Below are 25,967 nucleotides of genomic sequence, written 5' to 3' on the forward strand. Positions count from 1 at the left end.
AACACACGGGCCGTAAGTGATTCTGAGCCTTAAGTGATTATTATTATTCAGAAGCAGCAGCGGACAAAAGCCTCTTTGACACAAATTAAAGTGTATCTACTAAATTATTTCCTCTCCCGATGATAACATCAGTTCCGGGGACTTCTTTCATCTCGTCATAGTTGTGAAGTTGACAGACGAATAACTGGCGTCTGCAACTCCTGAGGTCCGCCACCAGATGGCACAGTCGCCCCACGGCATTGATCCAGAACCATCGTGGTGACTGCAGAGGTTCCCAGAAGAGACTTTGGCACACGGAGAGCCAGAAACCTCTGGTGTCCTTCAGCCAAGTGACTTGATGTAAAAGGAGCGAGTCAATTACGCAGTGATGGATAGATTACGGCCATGCATCATTCCGGGAGCCAATTTCACAATGTGAACTGAATTTGAAACTCAATTTGTTACTGCTCTCCCCGTTCCTCTCCGACAGATGGATGGAGCCAGTAAAGAGGAGCTGATTTGAATCCCCGACTGGTGGAATCTGAGGTTAGAGGTCAATTTACTTCCAGACATTTGGCTGTGTTCAAAATGTAAATCAGAATGGTAATTATGGAGCTATGCTTTCAGTTATGGCAAACGGTCCGGGTTTATGTGAAAGGAAAGCTGCCGTACTTGAACTGAACGGACCACACAGCTTGTTCACCACATTTGTGGAGATAATGACTGTTTTATTATCTGGATGAATTCCTTTCAAACGAGATTAAATCATTGAGTTAAATGAAAACAATTTGATCGAATGAGATGTCTTTACTTGCAACCAAGGCATTTAATCAGCATAAGAACATAGCAAGGTACATTTTGACGTTCCAGGAAAGTCACTGAGAACACAAACTTATTTATGTCTTGTTTCCACCCTATTCACATATTAAAACTATCCATTAAAATATCAGATAATGCAATGGGATGGGGACCTCTTCTGGACATTTACCTGTACGTAAACGGTTTAGATAACTGGGGGGGGATGGAATAAAAGAAACCACTCCAGCAACCACAAATAAACAGAAGTGTTTGAGCCTATTCATTTGATTTTTGTGTAAGGCACAATCCCCACTTACTTTATTATTATTATTATCCCTTCCTCCTGCCCAACCTTGCACAGCAGATGGAGAATGCAGTATAGCCGTCTGCATCTATCCACAAAGAGGAGATATTGACTTGGAGATGCTCAATCCAATGACTTTGTAGCAGGAGTCTGAACATGCACTATGATTACCAGCTGAGTGCTTGGATATTGATTGGGAGGTGGTCAGCAGAGATGATTGGGTATTGACTGGCTTGGTAAGCGGAGGGGAAACTGGCTACAAATTACTGGTCAGCTCTAATAATTCACAGGAACCAGAGGCGTTAATGTTTTAGCTAATATAAAACAATCAGCTTGCGCTTTAGAAAATCCTTCCATCTAATCTGAAACAAACAGGATAGGTATGTATGAAGGTGCGATGAATGCATTAGTTATCCCCCTTTAATCTTAGTCCATGTAGCGGATTTAAAGCGTCTCACGAAGCGTTGTCTTGTGTCTCTTCAGGGAGTGACAGTTGGAAGGGTGGAGCAGCACTGAGCCGTCGGCCCCGGGTCCTCCTGCGGGAGCCTTTATCGAAGTCAGGGGAGGTCCAAGCCAACCAGGCAAGACCGGCACTGTTGCTGCTGTGCTCTGTGTTTCTCTGGTTCCTCAGGCTGCGGCGTACTGAGCGCACCTGGTTTCTAGTGGCAACCGGTTTAAACACATCTTCAAAATTAAAGTCACCCTGCCAGGAGGCGAGGTGTAAATCGGCCACGCCCACCTCTCCCTGGGTCTCAGAGCTTGACCTGACGTTGTCCTGCTCGATAGCAGCTTGGTCTCCCCGTCCCGTCTCGTTCTCCTGCAGCTCCGAGACGTTTACAGAGCTCTCCCGGACCTTCATGGCTTTTCCCTCTGCTGACTGACTCAAAGTGTTGTTGGATTCTCCACCTGAAGGTGGGCAGTCTGAGGTGGGTGCATCTGGACTGCCATGGCATTCTAATTTTCCATCAGAGTCTGTGCAAAGTGTATCTGTCTCTGCAAACATCTGGGCATTCTGTTCAGTGTTCACTTCTTCTTGCTGAGGTAGCGTGCAGTTCAGAGGGGTTTCGCTTGATGCCTCAAGGTGTGTGGTAGTTTGGTCGTCACCTCCAGTGTGATCCAGAGTCTCCTCGCTGAGCAGAGTATCATTAGCGACACTGACCTTCCTCTTCTTCAGTCCTCTCCCTCTGACCCTCGGCCCCGACTGCCTCCTGCCCTCCTCTGTGGTCATTTCTTTACAGAAGTTTGGAGATGTGATGGAATCTTCTGAGGAATTTTCCAAAGCGTTTGTCACAGTGAGGTCACCTGTTGCTAGAATGTCGTTAGCCATCTCAGGGTTTAAGGGGGTCTCATGATTTGGGGCTGAAGGGCGAAATGACGAAAATAAGAAAATCAGATAAATTCATTTCTACCGATCATTTCTAACAGTAATAAATAATACATTTTGTGACAACCAAAGATTGTGAAAGGTTGTACATTATGGAAATAATATACAAATATTTTATTTTTTATATTATTGTGTTTCTGACAAAAGGAAAACCCATAATTGACTATCAATACTAGAAAGATAAAGCTCTTGTCTGCATTTCTTGTTTGTGTTACCCGTGCAGCTCGTACAGGGAATTTGCTGAGCAGCTTGAGACCCACCGATGAGGGTCCACCTCTCAGTGATGGGACTCAGGGTGGGGTTCTTGGAGGCGTATGCTCGAGAGCCGTACAGGGAGCGGTCCACTTCCCTGTTCCATCGCCGCATTGCTGCGGTGTTCCTCTGTGGAAAGACAAGCTGCACTGTTAGAGAGCTTTGTATTGACAGGTCAGTGTCAACTGAAATCTGATAGCACCTCATTATGTCATCCTCAGTAAGTACATCAATTTAAAATCAGATATTTTTCCGTGGCTGATTGTGTAGGCGCCATGTCAGAAACAGTGGATATTTGAATTAATAATAATTATCATCATAAACAAAACATATGATCATACAGTTTATAATTAGAGCGTTACCTTCCTACAGGGGCTGGAGCAGTTTTACCCCTAATCCACTTTCCTAAGACAGCATCATGGTGTCCAAATGTATTATGCATTAACCTTTTGGAGATGTACCATTTCATTTTCAGAGGGTGTTAATTCCTATTGGGTTTGTCCTCTAATTACAAAGGTTCCGTAGAAATGACACCATGTGCTTTACAGTGGATCTCTGAGTATTTATACACGTCTGTAATTAAATCTCTACCCACGACATTCTGCGGAGTGAAATTGCAGAACTGGGAGATATAGAACCCAATTTAAACCGAAACCCAGTCCTTACTTGGAGCCTGTATGAAAAAACAAAACAACTACAAAGCTGTCAGAAGACACAACAAGCTCTGTAAATGCACGGTTGCAAAGGGCGCTACAGTAAAGGGAGCTACAGCCCACAAGGGAATTTATTGTCAATTACAAACTACCTGCTGTAGTGTATACATGTCCATCCACAGCAAGAAGCACAACACCTGGGACTCCATTTGCTGTCCTTGTCTAGATTGTTCCCATTTATTAATTGGTGGTCAAAAAAGAAAAAAAAAGAAAACACTAAAATCAATGATGAATATATCGTGTGATACATTCATCGATGTTTTTAGAGGGATTGTTAACAACTTAAAAATGTAGATATCATAATAGAATTGCCATTATGATACATGCATGGATTACACACAGTTTTTCCCCCAACTCAGGCAAAGTAAGTTGTAGTTAGATTGCTATATACCTCCCAGAAAGAAATGTCTGCAGATCCCTGAGTGGAGCAGTGTTAAGAGAAATCAAACGAGCAGACTCGGCCAACTCACCTTCATCTTCCCAGAGGCCGTCTTGGCAGCAGAGCGCGTCGACCTCTTCACAGGTTCGCTCTCCTCCGGCTGCTGGGGGAACAGAGTTGGCATGAGGATACATTATATGATCGTCTCTCTGCCACACTCTCCTGCAAACATGAAGTTGATATCCTCGGATGTGTTCAGTTCAAATCCAGTGGAATTTAACAGTAGATTAAATGGGAGCATGTTATGATCCCTAAATTATTTTTAAAAGCGTCTTGTCTGGTAAATGGTGACATCAAGCTGAAAACAGCTTGTGGTAAAAGCAGACCTTTCTCTTTCGACTGATGGAGCGAGCTTTAGCCTCACTGCTCGGTGTATGTTCTGGTCTTGGCCGCTGCAGAGGAGATTTAGAAGTTTCAGTGTATGAAATACATTTTTTACAGTGCAGGAATGGATGGTAATAATCCAGTGATGAACAGACTTTTACTTGCTATATCTTGTGAACCCACAATGACCTATCTCAGGAAGATGATTGAAAAAAAAAGAAAACAACGCTTTAACGATGGCAGACCTTTTTCCTTCGGTTTCTAGATTGGGCTGGAGCTGCAGCTTCCACACCGGCTTCATGTTGCTTCTCCTTCTCTGGCAAGGGCTCATCCAGGGCATCCATCTGGGAGGTTGTGCTGGGATGGGTCTCAGACTCTGAGGAAAATTGACATTATTATCGCTGAAATTACATCTATTGAGAGTTTTCCAGCTGGAGGTAATATTGGTTAGCTGGGTTAGCATGGTTAATAATAACCAACAGAGACTAAATATTGGTTAAACAGAACGTTGATATAGCTGAATCCAAATTACAAAGGTCCTGTTCTGTCTTTGATACAGTGGTTTAACATATATTATATAATAATAATATTTGCCTTTTTCCACACTTGAAGACTGGCAATTGGCTTGCTTACTAAAGCCAACTAAAAATGATGAACTTTAGCTGTTTGAGCTACACATAAAGTTTAATTTAATTTCTGTTGTAGCTTGTACACTTTCGAATTTGTCAGGAGACGGGAGAAAGTGGAGAAAAGGAGAGATGAAGACATAAAGTTAAGTGGCAATGAAAGGAAAAAAATGTATGACGGTAGTTCACCTGTCAGAATCTGAGAAAGAGACTCCTCGTGGAAAGCAGCATTTAAATTCAACGGCTGAGCTTCCCAAGTACATTCTGAAAATAGCACAAATGGAAAGAGCGGTTATCATTAGAGTCAGACTGCATTCTAGCAGAGACAATAGGCTGTAACCGTCAGGATAAATACACAATAATAATCAACCTGTATTTCCCGTCCCTGCAGAGTCAATCTCCTCCATTAAAGGGAAAACAATCTGGGACAACAAAATACAAAACAAGGTTGACTGTAACATAAACATAGTGTAGTGCATAATAAAGCATTATTAAACAACATCACTCATTCAGAATTGTATCCAGTTATAATCTAAATGTATACTAAGAAAACTAACACTAGTGTCACACTTTTACATGCGTCTGTATTAATAAGAATAAAAGCTAGTTGAAAACCTTGGATGTTTGTAGACAAGAGCAACTTGAATAGGCCCTTTTCACAGCAGCCATTGTGACATGTCATTGCAGGGCAAACATATGTGAAATTAATAACATTAATTATGGTGATGGAATTGTGCATTGCTGCTCACTGGAAGGCTGTGACCCACAAAATAGAACCGTAAATAATGTTGTTAATTACACCCGTGTTAACTCTGCTAGGACATCCAGGTTATTTCCATGCACACTTTCAATGTCGTAACTTCTATTTTATGACATACAGAGCAGTACAAACACCATGGCATCATTACCAATCTTTCTCCATCCTTCTCTTCATTGTCCTCTCCCACAGACAGCATTCTGCAGTGCCGAGGCATTGAAAGTGTAGGCGAGGCACCAAGCACAGTGGGGCTGCTGAGATCTGGCTGTGCTTGTGTTGTTTGGGATTCACTCCTCTGTGGCGTCTTCAGCACTGAGCGCGGCTGTAACATCCCACCTGGTGTGGGTGCCCGGGCTGGCGCACTCCCCTTCTGCAACGGTGTGCTTGGAGGCAGGTTCTTATCAAAGAACTCAGGAGATAGCGGACCTCCAAAGCACACCCTCTTTTTCTTCTTCTTTACCGTGGATGTCCCGGTGGAGTCATCCTCTCCTGCAAAGAGTGTCAACCCGTTAATGTACAAATAATTGTTTCTCCACGTGAGCAGATTGGAGACGGGTTGCCTGTTGCGTGTTCTGCCTGGAATAAAGCTTGGCTCAACGATTCTGTGTGTCCTTTGTACTGCTTCTTGGTCCTTACCACACGTGACAGGGTACTTGAAGTTTAAGATAGATTGATTAAGGTTCAGATAATGCTATGCCAGTTACTTCAGATAATAATATACTGCAGGTATAATTTAACTATATGTGCGATATAAGGATTACCTAATTATCGTGAAGTAAATACAATATATACATTTGACATGTTGCAGCTTTTTCACACAACTAAAAAAAAGACGTTTTCACTGAGTGAAAGTAATATCTGTGGTATCAATATTGGGACAATTGAGTTCGCTAATCAAGTACAGGTCTCGTGAGTTGTGGGTGCTGATCCCTACATTGCACAGTCATTCCATGTTGGTGTATTTGATACAAAAACTGGCATTTCATGAGGACTATTAACACTCCTCTTGTAGCTAAAACAGCTCTGATACACAGGACTCAAATGCCATTAATTAACACAATTTCCTTTCTGAAAATAAAGGTTAACACTCTTCTGGTATTCAGCCTGGATACACTGCATCAAGCAAACGCTGTATACCAAGCCTCAAAGGCAGGGTTGAACCGAGATAAAAAGGTCAGTTACTCTTGCATGTCCACTGAGAGTACTATGCGTTTACCTGTGGGATTCATCTCCAACAGAGAAGGAAGAGAGGGGATGTGAAGGAGGGGGGCAGGCCGGGCTGGTGAAGTGGCTGCAGAATCATCAGGTGGTGGTCGACGGGGGCTTTGGAGTTCAAAGACATCGTCCTATTGAGAGAGACCATATGAGCCCCCTATTCCGCTGGACTGTAGTTCAAGGAGCTTCACAGAGCAGGTTGTTCAGTACGAGCAAATGTTATTGTGTATAAAATCTGTTTCATCTAATAACCTCACTGTTGGTTTCCTTTCATGCATTTCTTTCTTATATGTAAAACTGATCCCCTGTTTGTTCCCTCCAGTTGACAATGTACAGATGTTATTGTGTAAACTGCATTTCTGATCAAAGTGACAGAAACTGCATTTCGTAGAGTTGATGGATCACCTTAAATGTGGGTCAGAAGGACCAGGAGCACTACACAACAAATACAGGTCCAATATATCTGTATACTAGCAAAAAGGAAAATGGGGCTGTATCATCTTCGATGAAAGTAAGATCAAAGAGAACTTAAAGTGCCATTGTATAACATTTCTACAAAATGTACTTTCTGTCTTGTCGCCTGCGTGACCAGAGACGTTGAGGACAAGACAGCACTTTGTTAAGGGAGGAGATTGTCACAGTCCCATTATTGTTGGTCTTGTTATCGCCTGCTGCGTGGCTGCAGTTGAGATGCATGATTACGGCTTGGCACCATGTTTGAGATGGAAGTGTGCTATACTGAGCCTGTGGGCAAAGTTCTTTACGTTTCATTAAGAAAACTGCTTGCTTGGTTAGTTAACGTTACAAATGTCACTTCAATTCCCTTTGGCAGTTAAAACAAAACTGCTTGAATTCTTACGCATCTTCACTAGTTCCCATGTTATACTTTTGTTTTTGTGGTTTCCACATGAAAATGGTGAAGTAATGATGTTACTCCAATGGTATTATCACAGTCGGAAGACATTTGCACCAGAGCAGAATCACACAAGTTGACTGATCCACTCCTAACTTTTGAGTGTGCACATCTGTGTGTGTGTTTAAGTCTGGATTAAGCCCTAACCTGCTGGTTCTTAGCAGAAGAACAGGTTTGGAGCTCAAGGTCAATGTGAAAGGTTGGGGATATAAGCACAGCTTGGGCCTGTTCCACAGTCTCAGTGGATGACAACGGTCCTTGTGTCACAACCTGCATCACTGGTTCTTCTTCCTGTGGATATGATCAAGGAATTCCCAGTTTCATTCTGCTCCACAGCACTACAACAGCATGAACACTACTACCAGGGATACAGGAAATGCGTATATAACCAACCGTTGTTTTAGTGTCGTTTAAATCTTAATACTTGATGTTGCACTTTACAGAAGTGGAAGCTCTGAGTAAAAAAAACCAAAAAACTCAATACCAAGCACTTAAATCAAACTTGCTTCGCTTGAGAGTTTTTCTTTTTATTTCTCGATGCTTGTATTTAAAATGCCCTGTGTAGCACGAAGATCTAACATTCATAGAGGAGTTAAAAATAATCAAAGGATTCAATGGAAGCAAAGTACAGAGAGGAAAACCCTTTTAGTTCAATTATTAAAAGCAGTCAAGTAAGTACATGGTCAGAGTAAGTGTACCTCCTGCTTCTTCAAACTTAAGTGGAGGATAGGAGTGCTGGCCTCTCTAATCTCCACCTCACAGCCTTCAATGGGGCCCAGGCGCCTCTTCTTGCTGGGTATGGCCGTCATCATTGGTGGGTTGTTCTCCTTTCCTCCATCGTGGCTGTTCCTATCTGACAGAGGAAAAATGCACCCATCGAAAAGACACGTTATATAAACATACAAAAAACAAATGGGACTTTGGGACAACGATAAAAGATCTCATATCAAATAAACATATCATAGAAGCACTGCTTGAAAAACAACTTGATCAAAGGGATGGAGATAAACTCTCACTAGAGCAACAAACAGCTCAGAAACTGGCCCATTTAAGAAGCTGACCAAGCTCAGAAGAAAATACTGCTGGAAGATGTTGTCACAGGAAAACTTATACCGTGCATGAATCCACAGCTTTTAAACAGTGCCCCCGGACATCATAAAGAAATCTTACTGGCATACACCCGTGTTGAGAAATGAAACTATTAATCCTGTGGCAATGAGGCAGCCTCACCAGACAGATAATCTCTTGTCTTGATGCATCCTCCAGTGTTGCTGTCCTGCCTTGGCATCGGATCACAGACCTCACTTTCTTCCACATCCATCAGGCTCTGGAAGGAGGCCATCTTCTGCCTCAGCGTGGAGGCGACCCGGGGAAGGAAGGGGCTACTTCTGACAAGCTGAGAGTTGAGACAGCAAAAACAAAACATATCTTCTCAGTGATGTAGTTTGACAGGTAGACTTTTGAAATTACTGAGAGGCATCTATCACAAACTACTTTCACACACACACACACACAATCTGGGATATTACTTTTATAAGTTAACGGAGCTGTACATCATCTCACAGCAAGTCTCATGCTTCAGAATATCTAGTAATTACTATTCAAACAAGAGAAAAATAGGACTTTCCTTTGACCCAAAACGTATCCCTTTATTATTAGACTCATGACCTGCAGACTTGAGAATTAGTAGTTTTCCCGGTGGAAAAAAATGCCAAAAGTCCAAAGAATCTTCTTTAACCACTTCTGCAGCATAATACACTTTGCTATCCATATTATGCTCACTGTGTTCCAAACATCTATATTTTTGCAAACATATGCCTAAATGCATAGCTTTCATTTGAAACTTAGCACAACCCATTTGTGCCTGTGAGCCGAATCATGCCATTGGCATTTCAAAGCCCACCTCTTCTCCTTCATTGGTCAGCAGCATCCTATCTAAAGCAATGAGTGAGCTAGGGCAGAAACATCATGGAAGCATCAAGTTTACAAGCTCGATCCTAAATTATATTATATTTCATATACACTACAGCTAAATGTTTGTGTATAATTGCCCTCATAACCTCCAAACTTGACTACTGCAACAGCATCCTCTTTGGCTCTTCCAAAAACAAAATTCTCAATAAACTTCAGTATGTTCAGAACTCTGCTGCTCACCTCCACCCGCCGCTATGACCACATCACCCCGGTCCTACGCAACCTTCACTAGCTCCCGGTTAAATTCAGGATAGACTTTAAGATGTTACTCACCACCTACAAAGCCCTAAACAACCTGGCCCCTCCCTACCTTTCAGACCTCCTCCCCCTCCAAGCACCAACCTGTTGCCTCAGGTCCGCCGGTGCGAACACTCTGAAGACCATCAGGACCAAGTGCCGGACCTGGGGTGACAGGGCCTTCTCAGCTGCTGCACCCCCCACCCCCTCTAGTACACCCTCTCCATCCACATCCGTCAGGCTCCCACCCTATCATCATTCAAGCAAGCCCTCAAAACCCACCTCTTCAAACTCACCTTCACCTGCTAACCCCGGTCCCCTACATGACTCATTCCTCATAGCTTCTCCAGTTTTTTGTCTTCTTCCTTTTTTACCCGAAATGTTCTATTTGTTTGTTTTGTTTGCGCCTTGTCTTTCTATTTAGTTTTGTTATGTTTGTATATGCCTTATCTTATCTTTGAGTGTCTAGAAAAGCACTATATAAATTCAAATAGAATTAAATATCATTTTTTGTGTTTCTCAAATGAGTATAACTGAGAATATATGGTGATGTAAACAAACTTACAACAGCATCAGATCACATTTGCATTCATAAAATACACAAGTAAAGACTCAGAGGTTGTTTGTTAGTCCAACTAAAACTAGACTAATGCATGTTTTGGTTTGGGACATACTAAAAACAAGGACGGGCAGCACAGATTGGTGCAGAATTGATTTGAAAAGTGTAAATGGATGTTATTATGGAATCAACATACTTGACTCATCCTGTTTATTCCCTCACACTAGTATTATCATTACAAAAAATGGGACAGCCCAGCTTTCATGAAATGAATACGGTTTTCATTGATTAATCCTAACTATTCACTTGTATTAAGTGTAATAGCTACTTTCACAATGATCATATGAGATACATATTAAATCTAACCGAAGATGTCTTCATCAAGAAGACATGCTCTTCTAAATTGGTGAGAACTTAGAAAAGGACCAAATGTGCAATAAGATTGACTCAGATAAGCTTATCCTTTCTTGCAGATATTTCAGCATATTCAATTATATATGAGACCAAGTCAATACAATACTTTGTATTGTTTGATGAACTAAGTTGGTGTATAGTTCATTGCTAACCTTATATTTTTTTATTTTGATTTCATTACATTCAACTAAAATGTACATGACTATGGCTGTGAAAAGTTCTATGTGTACACTTAAGTTATCCTCTAAAAATAATAATATACTGTATATAACATAAGCTACTTGATCTACACGTGGCAGAATGTGTGTTTTAATGCAGGGTTTCACATGTGACACACCGCCTAGCTTACATTTACAGTGCCACAGCAATCCTCTGTACGTAAGTCTGCTGTATTTAACAGCAATTTGCCAGAAGTCATTCTGTCATTGAAATAGCACTATCACAACGGGAGCTCAATCATTTTCTCTTCTGCATTAAACTTAAGTTAATGCAAAAAGTTACTGTTGATATGTCCAATTATTGGGTGTGATACGTAGACTGACGTCTGCATACAGCAGCTCAATGCTGTTTGCAAGGTCTATATCTGGACACAATCCCAGTAATGTGTTCAACAAGTCAGACTTGATAGCTCGTCAACCTCTTAGTTCAGGATCTAGAAATACTTTTATTGAAGCTGCTTTAAAAATCTCAATAACTCACTGTGTGCCTATAGAAATTAGTGTGTGTGAATTTGGTGCCAAATCCATGAGGTAACCCTCACCCCCCCCCAATGAAGACGCTGTAGACATCTTAACACTAATGTAACAAATGATACGATTTTGCAATTTTTTTGTAACGATACTTCATTAAAATAGCGCGCGATCAGAGCTCACGCACTGTTCTGATCCTTGTCATGCTGTCTGCACGCAGGGGGCCGGGGCTGCGAGTGATCGCTGGAGAGACGCGTCAAATGCCGGAGCTTTTGCCAACCGCCCTCAGCTTTATGGAAACAAATATGCAGAAGTACTTTGTCTACATTGCAGACAGTGAAGGAAAGCCCACTGACACAAAGACAGTGAAGGAAAGCCCACTGACACAAAGACAGTGAAGGAAATCCCACTGACACACAGACAGCGAAGGAAAGCCCACTGACACAAAGACAGTGAAGGAAATCCCACTGACACACAGACAGCGAAGGAAAGCCCACTGACACAAAGACAGTGAAGGAAAGCCCACTGACACAAAGACAGTGAAGGAAAGCCCACTGACATACAGAGTCTGCTAAACTTGTTTCAAAGCCACTCAGACCAAGGGACAAAGCTCTGGAAAAGTACTCTCAAGTCGTATACAGACTAGGGCAAGAGTTTGAGAACAGGTTTTGTGATCAAGTGGACATGACGTGCATTGCTGAGCAACTAAGTGCTGTTCAACTTGGATGCTGGACAGGTGGAGGTGGAAATCATAACGTCGCAAAATGACCTCCACCTCAAAACCCATCAGTCTGCACCAAACTGTTGGTGCCTTGTGGACACAGAAAAGTACAAAGGTGTATGCACAGCAGCTATGAAATTTGCGTTGTGAATCAGCCATTTCCGACATGAACTTCATGGAGAACAAACACAGAACATGTGTACAAAAATGGTGTGATTTTGAACCAAATGCTACATGTGTGCTTCAGACAAAACTGTCAAATATATTTACAAAAATACATATGTGATACCTCTGACTTTCAAATGTTGAAGCAGATTAACAGAAATAAATGTTGCATGTTTAAATATATCTGTGTTTCCTACCATATATTGTGAGTAATAATTAACATTGATATGTGATCACACTTCACATATATTATTATTATTATTATTAAAAGGTGATCTGTGCAAATTTGTTATCCAGAAAGTTTATATCAAACAAGTAGCCCTTCGTATTATTTTGTACCCTTGAAGTAGCTCTCAGTTTCAAAAAGGTTGGTGACCCCTGCCATAGATGTACAGCAACGCCATGTATGTACAACAGTCCTCGTTTGCATCTTGGGGTACAAGATTTGCTCAAATGTAATCCACGAAGGATCTCTCACCTCTGGAGTTTGGAAGGTTGGTGGAGTCTTCATCCTCTGTCGTGCCATGAAGAGGATGAGGGAGTTTGTCTCTGGGGAGCCACGGACACCAACGCCAGACCTCCGCCTTGACTTTATCTGTGCTAGACGAGATTTATCTAGAACAAGAGGAAGAACCACGCTTGAATTTTTGGGAGGCAATGCAAATGCAATTGCAGTTCAGCGCCAAACAAATACCTATCCTCTCACCTTTGCTTTTTGAGAATGATGCTGGAGTAAAACTTTGCTCAGAGATGCCAAACTGCAGAGGTGTGAGCTCTGAGAAATTCAGTGAGGCTGAGGTGTCATTTACAACTGGAGGGGAGTCCTCTTCCAAGGGGGGCAGCGTTTTCTCTGTCTGAACTCCCTCGGTGTTCATCTCCGCGGTAGCCATCTGCACAGACAATTTGAAGTTACATTTTATAATGTCAAGAGCAGCTGAACCACAAGAACACGTAAAGTATCACGAAGAAAAACTTTAAATGAATGACAACGGGACAAATAAGTTAACGACAATCAGTCTAATGCTTGTAGGCAATTTCAGTTGACAAAATTAATTCAACATGTATCTAAACTTTGTCATAACGTTGCTAAAAGTGACGTCGCCCCGACTTCAGCAAGATGCTAATATAGTTAGCTAAACCCCCGGTAACATAACAAAAGTAAGCTAGCGTTAGTTACAGCTAACGTTAGCTCGGTTATCTCTAACTAGCGTTCAACTTCCCTCATGTACTTCATAATAAATGAATGAACAACTGAACGGTACGGTTTAACGACAACGTAAGAACTAACTTCCCCGTGGACTCCTGCCACTTTGTTATTGGCGACTATCACGGACAAGTAATAATAAAGCTAATTGTTTCAAGCTAACATGAATTTGCCCGACACGTTGGCTAACAGTATCGTTAGTGTTAGCTATAGATGAATGACAGCAAGTGAACCACTTACCACTTACCTCGTAGATTTAAAATCAATAAAAGTGGTGTTTTCTGTTTAAATAAATATAAAAACACATGTATGGACTATTGTAACGTATAAAGCACTGACATCTTAATACATGTTCCTATAAAACACAAACGTTTGAAAGAGAGAAGCAGAGAGATTCAAATTACGCTCCACGCAGGAGGCAGCGGCGACGTATAGATCCCTCCGCTAAAAAGTCAGCAACGTTTCTAAACAAACACTTATACGACTTCAAAACATTATTATTATTATTTGGTATTTAACAAAATGTACATGTTCAAACCCAGCGATACGCATTGTTGAAAATAATGTCGAAACTATGTGAGAAACGGTATCGTTCAGAGGAACTAACTTACGTATTTGTTTAGAGTTGAAAGAGAGCGGAACTCGTTTAATATGAACTGGCCAATAGAAATCCAGTTAAGATTCCACGTGACCTCCAAAAGTCAAAGCAAATAGATAGATGGATGGATGGATGGATGGATGGATGGATGGATGGATGGATGGATGGATGGATGGATAGATAGATAGATAGATAGATAGATAGATAGACTAGTGAACCAGCTGGACTGGATCTGGCTCCCTCAACTGCAGGTCCCAATCTGCTGTTGGCTGTCCAAACAGCTAGAACTCGCTGCATCCTTTTCCCAATCTGTTGGTTCATGACCTGATGTTCAAAATTAAAAGTCAGCCAGACAGGTATAGCTATCATATCAGAATATTCTTGTTGGAGGTCATGAAAACAAACAAAATAGTTTCTTCTTTTGTGAGGTTTAGAAAGATGTGGTCCAGCTGAATATACTGAGATCAGATGCAACTGTGAGCCTCTTTCCACATCTGGGACTGGCGACCACATGAAGCATGTGGCTTCTTCTGTTGACACCAGGCAAGGCTGTGCAAGTCGATGGAAGCGTGACTGCTATTGTTCTTGTGCAGCACAGGCTGGGAAATGAAACAAGTCTAGTCAGTCACAGGTGAAATAAGCCGGTGTGTGTATGAGTTCCTGTCAAAATGAGATGTTCAGAATTTGAAAAACTAAAAGTCTTAAAGTGTTAGTCTGGTCTATCTAATCACTCCTTACATGTTGGGTTGTGAGTTATGATGTTTCTACATAGGATTTTAAAACTTTCTACGGTAAATATTTATATGCGTCAATGCCTTAATTGTATTACTGGAATTATATTTCAAATGATCCCACAGTATAGCTGTCTTTATTTTAGGGGTAATCAGCTCAAGTACCCATCACCACTTGCCTTGTCCCAAATGTGTTGGTTTGAGTTGATTTCAGGTTTGATGTCAATTAACAGTCATCATCCTAAAAGTGGATATTGTTACACTATTCTTTCATATAAGACATAGGAATTGTGTGGCATGATAGATGTCAAGGGCTTGTTATCTGTTCTTTGTTGTATTTTACTACCACCTCTGTGAGTGGGAGAAGCACCCAGAATGCAGCACTTACAGAAATGTATTTCCCTTCTCTGCTCTCTTGTGTCTTCTGGAGTCATGACAATAACTAAAGATTAGTCTCACCCAATTTGTAAGTTGTGTGTTTATTTTCCTCTTTAAAATGTGGATGTACATAATTCTGGTCTCAACCAAAATGCCTTGGTTGGGAATCATTGGGTTTAAATATTTAGACACTGTCCAGTGTTTACCTACATGTTGTGTATGTTGACGGAGTACTTTAGTGATTCAGTGTTGCTCTTCCATCAAATGTGAGCTCTCAGAAGTCTCCATAATGCATCCCATTAGCTTCTTTTTGTTGGACCCCAGTATTTATTGGAACCCTCCTATGACCACCTCCTATGATAAAAGAGTCGAGATGGAAGCTAAAGCTAACCCAGCTATAGGACCTAAGGCCCCTCCACTGGCTGTCTGATGGCAAATGCAGAAAAATAAGATGGATGAAATAAGACTTCAGGCGAACCCGGCAGAGGGAGGTCGGTGACAGTTGAGCCCACATCTTCACAGAGACCTGGCTCCATCGTCCATCCTGTGAAGCTGCACTTGACGGGCGGAGAGCAGGGCGGAGTGCAGGACCCCGGTGGGATGAGACTCTGTGTTTACATCACGTTGCTCGGTGCTCAAACAGTCAAAGTTGATGGAAAATGTTTTCCTCATGTTGCATTTTTAATGTGAAGATGTCCACTAGTTTTTATTGCTGCTGCACTACCGGAATGCACTACCGTGGGTTTGTTGTTAAAAATGTGCATCCCTGTGTTGCATAATGAAAATAATGATCCTTGAGTCCTTTACTCCAAGCTCAGTCCAAAATAACTCTGATGGCATCACTATAACATAATAAGGGTAATTTTCTCATATTCGAAAAAACCTTTCAAGTGCCACAGAAAACATTTTACTACAGTTTTCACAGGATAAGTAGTACTTTTTATGACTAGTAAACTGACCTTGATGTTTAGAATTGCTGTACTTCCTCCTTACCAAACAAAATCACATACTTCGAGTATATCTCTATTTTTATTTGTGTATATATACACATATAAAAAATAAGGACATATGTACAATGATAATAAATATCAACACGTTTGTACAAGTGAAATAAGTTACTTAACATATTTTAAAAACAAACATAAAAGATCAATAACCGACAAGCAAAAATGGGGCAAAATAAAATCAGGTTGATAATAGAATAATACAAGTAATAATGTGAGAACCGGTAGAACTTAAAGCCATGTGTGAGAGAAAATATTATGAGCAAACAATGTGTAAGAACTGAAGAAATGCACATCAAGTACATTAAACATGCTTTTTTTTTTTTCAAGCTCGAGACCTGTATTCCTTTATCTTTTATTTCTTTGCAACATGTTATGTAAAATAAAATGCCTAATTGTAAAAGGGACATATTTTATAGGACATAACCGAGTACCAGTGTAAAGAGCTAACATGTTTTAGCTAAATGCTGAAGGGGATGTAATAATATAAAGTCGGCACATTCTATCTGATCTGCTTTGAACAACAGATACATATTTGGTTTTTAGGAGCTGACAAATTAAATAATGGTTAAAGTTTTGGTACATTACTCAGCCTCTCATAAAGTGAGGAGATAAAGAATTGGGTCCAGCAGATCACTACTGACATAAACAGGAAGAAAACAGGAAGTCCATCAGCCTCAAGACATTTTGCATGAGGAAAAAGTTAGCTGCAGCGACAATATGCAGAGAAGTTTCAGACATCAGCTCAGTGTAGCAAAGTGGACGGACTGCTGAGACTTAAATATCGATCTGGAATCAAATAAAATTAATTAAAGTATTTCAACAAGAACAAAAGCAACTGCAGTCTACTTTGGCTTATCCAAAACGCGAAGAGGCACAGACAAAGTAAACAGGTTAAAATACAGCCATGAATTCCTGTACAACCCTTGAACCATAAAATCAGACATATACATGTTTTCTTCTTCAAAGAGAGCATTATTCTTCCACAATATTAGTGTCTGTAAAAGTCAAAAAATGGCCGATCAAAATGATGCACTTGTACAAGGATGATCATATCAAAGATGTGCAGTCCACTTGCAGAGGATCATGCGACGTTAAAATGGAGTGCTGATGGCTGGGGAACTCTTCAACCTTGGGATCATTTCTGATATTCTACATCTCTCTCAGAGCTCTGTACACAGTGGGGCCGAAACAAGGTATTTCTGTCTTCCCCTTCCTTCTTGCTGTGCTCCTCTGGTCCCAGCAGACACGTGACAAACACAAAAGCCACCCCTAATGGACAAAGCAAAGAAAGAGGACAACATTATGTTATTTTAGTAACAGAAAACATATGCGTGCAGTGTTCCCTGTATTTGAAAGTTTTCTTGAAATTGGATCAGAAAGTAGGTTATTTTTTTTCAATACCGTGGAACAAATCGTATTCTGGGCAGTTTGTGCATTGGATAATTTATTCTGATACTTCATACTAACACCTCATTATACCCTCCTGAGTGGGTGTCTAGAAAAAAATATAAGAGGGTTTGTAGCAACTAATACAATTTTGTTATCTTCTAGTTATGAGTAGAAGATTGGAATGAAATGGGCCCATATAGTGTCTGAATCTTGCAAGCAGAACATATAGTTATTAAACAGACATTCCAGGCTAACAAAGTTCTTCCTAAGGTCAACTTAGAAAGATCCTTGTCAAATTTAAACGTTTTTCTCCTTTATGAAATCTTGTCGTCGCAGGCTTCAGGCAGTGCAGGTCCTTTTCTTATCATTTGCTAGGAAAGTTTATGATGCACCTGTCCCCTCAAGACTTTAATACAAGTTTGCACAAGGACATCTTTTGATTAGAAGGTGATTGGTCAAATGGTGCAGAACCTATGATGTAACACGTGTAGGAGTCTACATGCTACATGCAGCTCTGTGAGGCTGAACTTGCTACTAAACTTACTACACAATGCAAACTAACATCAGCAATGGGATACGGCATGACACAGTTATATGGCTCTTCTGGTTGATTCAGTAGTAAACAAATGACTATGCAGGTTACAGGTTAGGCCTTTAGTGCATGTCAAGGACTTAACAGATGTATTTAATTTGAATGCAACTTTCCCAAATCCCACATTAACTATATACAGTGGGCATAAGAGGAAGTTTAAGTTTAAATTTGCATAGCTCGTGGTTTTGTGGTGACTCACAATTTTCCCCGTAGAAAAACACGGCGACAGCTTAACCTGCATTTGACCCACGTGTGCGCAGTTTGATTGACATCAAATTCAGCCTCTCAATCACGGCCTTTCCTGATTTCTTCACTGCCATTGGATAAATGCCTGATTTTAGAAGAGCACCTGTCCTGCAGTGGTTTCACTTTTTCAAAATGCGGGACATTGTCTCAATATGTGGAAGGCGGGACAAGGCATACAAATGCAGGACACCTGGTCAGCCGAGGTAGCTAGCTTTAGGGTTTGATTGTATTTATTCTCTAGGCAATATGCTGTAATAATACAACTTTGTTTGATTATAATAAGATCAGTCTTCTAACTGTGGCTAATGCTGGTCTAGATAATCTGTATTGGCTCATCATTTAAATGAAGATTGACATTTTGGGAAATGCAGACGTTTGCATTCTTGCTGAGAGTCAGATGAGAAGATTAATACCACCCACAAGCCTGTCAGATAAATCTGGAGCTGGAGCCAGTTAGCTTAGCTTAGCACACAGACGGACAACTAGGGGAAACAGCTAGCTTGGCTCCATCTCTAAAGCTCCTTAATTAATACATTATGACTCCTTTGTTTAGTGTAAAACAACAAATAGCAGTTTGGGGGTTACATGCCAGACAATTTCTTGGCCGGCTGCAGTGACTTTGTGAGGTTGGCGACTTTGTTTCTACACTTCAGTTCAGTTCAGATTAAAGAAACAAGATGTGCATTTTAATGAGCCTTTTTTTAAACCTTTGGAAAGAGCCAGGTTTTCCTCTGCTTTCAGTTTCTCATGCTAGTTCAGCTAACCGTCTCATGGTCTCACGGACAGATGGAAGAGTGGTATCGACCTGCTAATCCAATTCTCAACAAGGAATCAAAATGTTGCCTATTTCTTCCAGTGATCATTTAAGCAAAGGGACAGACAGATACATTGACTAAATCATTTGAAACACTACACCGAGCAGACAAAAAAGCTAAATTGGAAATCGTTGTTTGCATGAATTTAATTAAGCGGAACAATACCTCTTCACTTGTTCACGGCCGTCTCCCGCCTGGAGCCAGCAGTTTGTCTGCATGGCAGCAATCAGTCTGTCGGTCCATTCGTCCATCAACACTGTGTGTCTGTTTGTGTGTGTGTGTGTGTGTGTGTGTTTTACAGTGCTCTTCCTCTGTATAAGTCCACAGTAGCCCCGGGTCAGTCTCTGGGCATCGGTAAGAGGGGAGGGGAGGGGAGGGGAGGGGGGTTCATGGGTTGGTGCGTCACAGACACACTGTCATCCAGGATGGTTTTCATTCAGAGGACTGCGAGTGTGTCGGTGTGTGTAGGAGGGGTTGCTTCCTTCTTGGCAGTGCAAGTTAACACACTCACCATACACGTACAATATAAAGCACTTATTGAGACATCCACAGCGGTCGCAACAGTGACGGTTCAACTACATTCTCCTTGCCTAATGTCTTCATGTCAGCTTCAATTTGGAATTAAGTGTGCAGTTATTGTTCCGCTGCTAAGAGCTGAATGCAAAATAGTCGTTTCTTACTAAAGTGATGAACAGACGTCCAAAAGGGCCCAGCCAAAACGCATATCTGTTACACACTTTGACTCTGATGAATGTCGTTCGGAGTGCACTCGTAGTATGTTGGACTTGAAGGTGCGTTTGAAGGTCACCGTGGAGGCCTGAGCGAGCAACGTAAGCCCTCACATCGTCACTCACAGAGTGGAGCCATTAGTCACTTGATAACCGTTTGAACACTGCTGTCGTCGGTAAGACTTGGAAAAAGAACAACAAGAAATGTCTTAAGTCAAAACAACCATCACAACAAATGTAAGTGGAAGGGATCAAGGACTTTCTCCGGGGCTAAATACAACATGTGGGGAGGTGGGGTTCAAATTGAGCAGAGAAAGTCTTGAGAGAATGTCCTTCATTCAAAACCCCCCTTGCATCTTTCACTCCAATTCACTTCATTTTCCATTTCATTTCCTCTCTCTTTGTCTCTTGCTCTCTCTCGTCTCCTCTCGGTCCCTCGCAGAGCTCCTGCTACGGGGACATGATTGTCGTCTTGCTTCGAGATTAATTAGTCTTTTTATACCGCTCTCGCACTCTTGGCTCACAAATACAAAAAGGGAAGACGCGCTTCCAGTTTTTTAAGTGCAGTAAGCTGAAAAAGTCTTAAAGGAACAGAAGGACAGAGAGCATCAGTTCAATATTTCCAGTTGTACTTGCCATTCGTCAACTGGGGCTAAACCCCTCTTGGTCCACTCAACAGAAAATAAAATGTGCCCTTCAGAAAAAAATGTAACGCCATTTGTTTGATTTCAATGCTTGAGGTGTTCTCCTCTGCGTTCAGCCTTATTAAATACAAAATTTACACAAGTGGCGTTTGCACAGTGGAAGCAGAAAAAGCCACAACCAAGACTGCATGTTGCCCAGAACATAATAATTATAGGAGTGCACGTTGGCGAACACAGTGTATGAGTGTTTATATTTAACATGCTGTGTGCTATAAATGTCAACAGTGAGCCAAACAGGCATTGGCAGAGCGAGAGAGAGAGCATGGGGAATTGACAGCGTGTCACTGAATGAGAGAGAGAGAGAGAGCAGGCATCCTCAAAAGGAGGGAGGTAGGTTGGTTGTTTTGATTTTCCAACTCAGGGAATGGAGACGGAGGAGGACGGGCCTAGACGGACGACTCCTCGGGGTTGGCGTCGGGCAGCACGCTCCTCTGCTGCAGAGTGCGTCTCAGCTCTTCCTTGAAGGGGCTGGAGTAGTCGTTCCCGCTCATGCCCAGGCCTCCCAGCCCGCCGCCCCCAGCGCCAGCCCCGCTAGCCCTCTCCTCCCCTGCTGTGCTCAGGTTGAGGCGGACGTAGCCATTGCTACCCGAGCCTCGAATGTTGGTGAGGCTGAGACGGCTGGGGGAGTGGATGGGCTGGCCGGGAATGGTGCTGGGTGACGCCGTGCTGCTGACGCTGCTGGGCCCCAGGGCGTGACCGGGAACGATCTTCAGCGAGCCGTCTGAGTAGTAGTAGTTGGCGCCGGTCTCCCAGAAGCGGTCCTCGTCGGTGGGCATCTTGCTGGGCACAAAGGTGGGTGGCTCCTTGGGCAGGGTGATGGGGTAGACCAGAGTGCTTTCGAGAGGCTTCATGTCAGCTCCCTTTCCCAGCGCCAGCTTCAGCCTCCTGCGCAAGTAAAGAGCTGCGACGAGGAGCAGCAGGCACGCCGCTCCGAGGGTGATGACCAGCACCCAGAAGAGCCCCATGCTGCTGTCTGGAGCACGAGCCTCCATGAAGACCGGAGCGCTGGCTACTACGGCCACCTGGTAGCGCTCTGTTTGAAACTTGACCCCCTGCTCCTCAGAGTAGCAGATATAGCGGCCCGCTTGCATCTGGCCCGCTTCGGGGACGACGAGGGCTTTGAGAGTCCGGTCGAAGCGTGGCCCTCCAGCCTCGGGGTCACTCAGCTGGAGCTCACGTTCGTTGAGGACCCAGCAGGGCTGAGCCAGGTTGGAGACCAGCTGGCAAGGCAGCACCATGTCTGACCCCACTACCACTGTAACGTTCCTCAGACGGGAGTGCTCTGCAAAGGAAGAGGAGGAGAGGAAGAGGAGGGGGTGCGGGAAAGAGTAGAAAGAAGAGGTGTCAGCCATAATAATTCCAATTCATATTCTACACTAGCCAGCTCTTGTCTGCTTAATTCAATTTATTCAGCTCAATCCAAATGTATTCATTGAATCCAAGTCCATTCCCTTTACTTGCTCCTGCACTGACAGTCAATTCCCACAAGGGGCCACTACTGAGGTGTGGCCCCTTACTCACCAGGGCTGGGGATGGAGACGGGCTTATCAAACTTGGCTTTTCCCCGGCTGAACCTTTCCAACATTAGGTCCTGTGACAGGGAGGAAGTGGAGCTGGAAGGGAAAGAGCAGAAAGAAGAGCGGAAGATTAATAATAAGAATTATTATTATAACAACAACTGTGTAATAATAATAATACTCAACATATCTGATAACACATCAAAACAGAGTCTTGGATAAAATTTTAGCTACAAAATAGCTGCAAATGATCTTAAATAGATCAATACAGTATATACAAGCCTTTTATTACAACATGGTGGATGTTATCCAACTCTGATCACAGCTGGATAATGTAGTTCCACCACAAGGGACATCACAGAATGTAAAGTAGGAGGATTTTATGCAACAGCTTCAGGGGGAAAGTCTGCAAAAGCTGCAGTAAAAGAAGCTTCCTTCTTCTGTTAAGAGCTGCTTATATCTAGCTAATAATAGACTTTGTTTAATATGGTTTCACTATCCATTTAAGGGGCACATAATATGTAAATACTGCTTCAGGGGCTTTGCCGTTTTTGCAACTGGAAGGCTACTTAAAAATATCAATAAAAAAAGCCTTTCGTATAAAAGAATGTTTAATTTACAGTATGAATGCATGGGTGCACATAGGTATTCGTCTCACCCGCGGTGGAGGTCGATACGGACGCAGGCCCGACCCTCGCTGTCCCAAGCGCAGTAGGGGTCCCGGGCGAGCAGACAGTCTGGCTGAGACTGATAACGGCTGCAGTTGGCCAAGGGCAGCTGGAGAACCTCCGAACGAGAGCCGATGTACAAGTACTTCTACAGGCAAACAGAGAGAGAAAGAGGAAGAAGAAGAGGAAGAAGGGGAAGACAAAGAACAGATCCAGCCATCACCCGGAGACAGAAACCAGAAAGAGATGAAAAACAAGGATAAAGATAAACAGAGAGAGAGGGAGGGAGAGGGACTCAGTTAGAAGTGATGGGAGATAATGGGATAATCACTCTCAATTACAATAACATTCACCCGCCTGACCCTCTTCCAATCCAATCTGGATTGCACTCTTTTTGTGAAAGCTGTTGTAAAAAGTCTGGTCGCGGCTCAGCCAGCGTTAATGAGATAAGCACTGGGCTTCAGGGCGGGGAACGCCCCGTCAAAACTGCATCGATCGGTGGACATGTCATCGTAGAACCACGGGGACACGGCCGGTGTCAACACACAAGCTCGGTTGACAGGACAGGGACATTGAGAAAACAACAGGGGCAGAGGTTCAAATCCCCACTGAGGTAAAGGGTTGTAATTACTGTTATTGTGAAGAGGGTTTTGAATTCATGAGGCGACACTTGATCTGTTAATAAAAACATCTGCTGAGTGGCAGCAGGCCAGAGGCACCAGGCTGCCTGTCAGTGGATGTATGATTGTAAATGTCTGGCAAAAACAGGTATTAACCGGACGGCAGAAGATAAATTCAGCCTTTTATCATTCAATAGCAATGGAAAAGTGATGCAACAGCAGAGCAAGCTAATGGACCCCCGGAACGACACTTTCCAGGGATATAATCAGGGGAAGTACAGAACCAAGCTCGCTGTGCCAATAAACCTGAGTAACCGTCCTTCCTGAGAGACCATTAAGAGTTCTTATCTCTCCAAAAGACAGAGAACAATGCATCGAGGAGTCCATGACGATAACGTGCACGTGGCAATGCTTTACTATACAATACGAGTACGAGCAGATAAAAGCTCAAATTATCACAAAAAGAAAAAAAAGAAGGGCTTTCATCTGCTTCATTTTAAATCCCACTCAATTTGTTGAATTGAATCTGGTCTGTTAACATGTTTTGAAGAAAAATAAATCCGGACAGAGATGAATCAACTGAAATGCCAACACAAGACTTAATGCATTTTGAGACGTTTTATTTGCTTGACTAAATGGAAGTGATGCATCTTAAAAGGGATCCTGCAGTGACTTAGACCCTTTTCCCCACAATGTGCTGACATCCAAATTGGAGGGCTGGATCTGACATTTTCTTAATTTCTTTAAAAACAGACAATGCACCAATCAAGCCCACTTCACGCTGTGATTGGGTTTGGGATTAGAAAGTAAGCCGGATTCAGACTTCTCGCGCATGCTCTCTTTTTGCATTATATTTGTCAAAATCCACGTGTAAAACCAACTTTAACACTGTGAATGCCCCCATGATGTTCAAATGAGAATCACGTTTCGACCCTCTCCGTGACTGCCATCTTTTTCATTTATTTTTGACTTTATTTAACTTTGTCAGATAGCGATAGTAGAGAAATGATGAAGAAAACTCTGATGACGCCATTGAGTGTGGCATATTTTCCAACCTGGGGAGATGGTGAAAGTTGACGAAACAGAGGTTGCGATATCCTGACCTTTTATTTCTAGTTTGGGTCAAGCTCCAAAAATGTGACATGCATCATTTTGTTAGACCTCTACCTGTGAGGTAAACACCCACATATTAATACACCGTGCCTTCAGCCTTTTCCATTCAAACCTGCATAATTCAAGCTAACCCAGGTGACACCATCAGTGGATACTTTCTCCGACTTGACAAAGCTCTTCCGGAGCCGCACAACTGTTTGATGTTCCCTATGAATAGTGTAAAAGTCTGCAAAATGTAATTCCCCTTGAATGACAAATTCAGTGAAATAACAGGGAGACATGCCTTCCCCTTGTCCTTACCTTGGAGTGGGAGATGGTCAGGCTGTCCACTGGCTGCGCTGTCTCAAACAGCTGGATCTCCTCGATCACGTGGGCCTCGGAGCCCAGGATCACCACCCTTTGCAGCCAGCCCTCCGCTGGAGAGAAAGAGGAAGGAGGAGTCAGCTCACTTCACCACGGTTTAGTCAAACTTTCATTTCAAGTGCACTTTAGTAGACTAGATTTTATTTATCTCATCAGGGCAAGTTTTCCACGGATCTCAGGCTGAGTCCCGAAAGGAGATAGAACGCCCAAAAGATAAACACCTTTTGACCGTAGAATCAAAATCATTGATATGATATTAAGACATATTTAGATGCACACAGCTGCAACAGCACAGAGGTTCATTTGAATAATGTAAATGTGATTTAATCAATTTGGCTGTACAGCTGTGACTGCATCCCAATGAATTTTAATATTAAGAATCTGTAAACAAACACCTCCTATGACTGCAGCAGTATTTTACTTTAAATATTAAAGATATCCACAAACATGCACCTGTGATTGCGTAGAAGTTCATTAAAATATTAATGGTGAGATATTATAATCCACAAACACACTTCTTTGATGTCCTAACACTTGATTTGAATGTCGATAGGTAGATGTAAAAAAAGTCTATGAAAGAGAAGGACTCTCCACAAGAAGGGTACACTTGCAATCACTTCCAAAAAAAACCAATGCACTTGTGTCATCACGTTGTCTCCAACTTCCATGTGTGAAACGTTAAGGACAGCTGCACTAGAATCTCATGCAACTCTGCAACTGAGAAAGACGAAGAAAATGAAAAAGAAAACGACTTCTTCGGCTAGAAGTGAGTCTAGCTAAGCAAGAAAACAATCTAAAGGTGCATTTCAAAGAGTCAAGATGCTGTTGCTG

The 25,967-nt window shown here is 42.3% G+C and overlaps 2 protein-coding genes across 9 annotated transcripts in view; both read right to left on the bottom strand.

Moving 5' to 3' along the window:
* Positions 1 to 781: 781 nt before the first annotated feature.
* Positions 782 to 14,241, bottom strand: cdca2 (cell division cycle associated 2). 7 transcript variants are annotated; one of them, XM_034541965.1, is made up of 15 exons: positions 13,915 to 14,241; positions 13,170 to 13,353; positions 12,942 to 13,078; positions 8,935 to 9,100; positions 8,403 to 8,557; positions 7,852 to 7,995; positions 6,793 to 6,922; positions 5,728 to 6,065; positions 5,190 to 5,241; positions 5,009 to 5,083; positions 4,439 to 4,569; positions 4,196 to 4,261; positions 3,901 to 3,969; positions 2,681 to 2,846; positions 782 to 2,440 (listed from the first exon to the last, which is right to left on the bottom strand). In XM_034541965.1, exons 2-15 carry the CDS (start codon positions 13,351 to 13,353, stop codon positions 1,536 to 1,538), a joined length of 2,718 nt encoding a protein of 905 aa, XP_034397856.1. In that variant the 5' UTR covers positions 13,915 to 14,241; the 3' UTR covers positions 782 to 1,535. The 7 variants fall into 7 exon arrangements, with proteins under 7 accessions (XP_034397856.1, XP_034397858.1, XP_034397852.1 ...); XM_034541967.1 differs by having other exon boundaries at positions 2,726 to 2,846; positions 3,901 to 3,972; positions 13,915 to 14,240; XM_034541961.1 differs by having other exon boundaries at positions 3,901 to 3,972; positions 13,915 to 14,240.
* Positions 14,242 to 16,472: 2,231 nt separating this feature from the next.
* The window catches only part of sema4c (sema domain, immunoglobulin domain (Ig), transmembrane domain (TM) and short cytoplasmic domain, (semaphorin) 4C), an 82,041-nt gene continuing 72,546 nt past the window's right edge, over positions 16,473 to 25,967 (bottom strand). For both annotated transcript variants that reach the window (XM_034542644.1, XM_034542643.1), the window contains exons 12-16: positions 25,074 to 25,189; positions 23,031 to 23,188; positions 22,377 to 22,468; positions 19,589 to 22,137; positions 16,473 to 17,650 (exon numbers count right to left, since the gene is read on the bottom strand). In XM_034542644.1, coding sequence (XP_034398535.1) covers positions 21,242 to 22,137; positions 22,377 to 22,468; positions 23,031 to 23,188; positions 25,074 to 25,189 — 1,262 coding nt within the window. In that variant the 3' untranslated portion in view covers positions 16,473 to 17,650; positions 19,589 to 21,241. The remainder of the gene's footprint in view (positions 17,651 to 19,588; positions 22,138 to 22,376; positions 22,469 to 23,030; positions 23,189 to 25,073; positions 25,190 to 25,967) is intronic.

The sequence above is a fragment of the Cyclopterus lumpus genome, chromosome 9 (genome assembly GCF_009769545.1).
Source record: "Cyclopterus lumpus isolate fCycLum1 chromosome 9, fCycLum1.pri, whole genome shotgun sequence".
Classification (NCBI taxonomy): Eukaryota; Metazoa; Chordata; class Actinopteri; order Perciformes; family Cyclopteridae; genus Cyclopterus; species Cyclopterus lumpus.

Coding starts and splice junctions, on each gene's coding strand:
- cdca2 (XM_034541961.1), bottom strand. CDS start 13,353: ATGGCTACCGCGGAGATGAACACCGAGGGAGTTCAGACAGAGAAAACG. Junction 13,079..13,169: donor ATCATTCTCAAAAAGCAAAG/GTGAGAGGATAG, acceptor CTCTTGTTCTAG/ATAAATCTCGTCTAGCACAG. Junction 4,262..4,438: donor CTAGAAACCGAAGGAAAAAG/GTCTGCCATCGT, acceptor TCTCCTCTGCAG/CGGCCAAGACCAGAACATAC.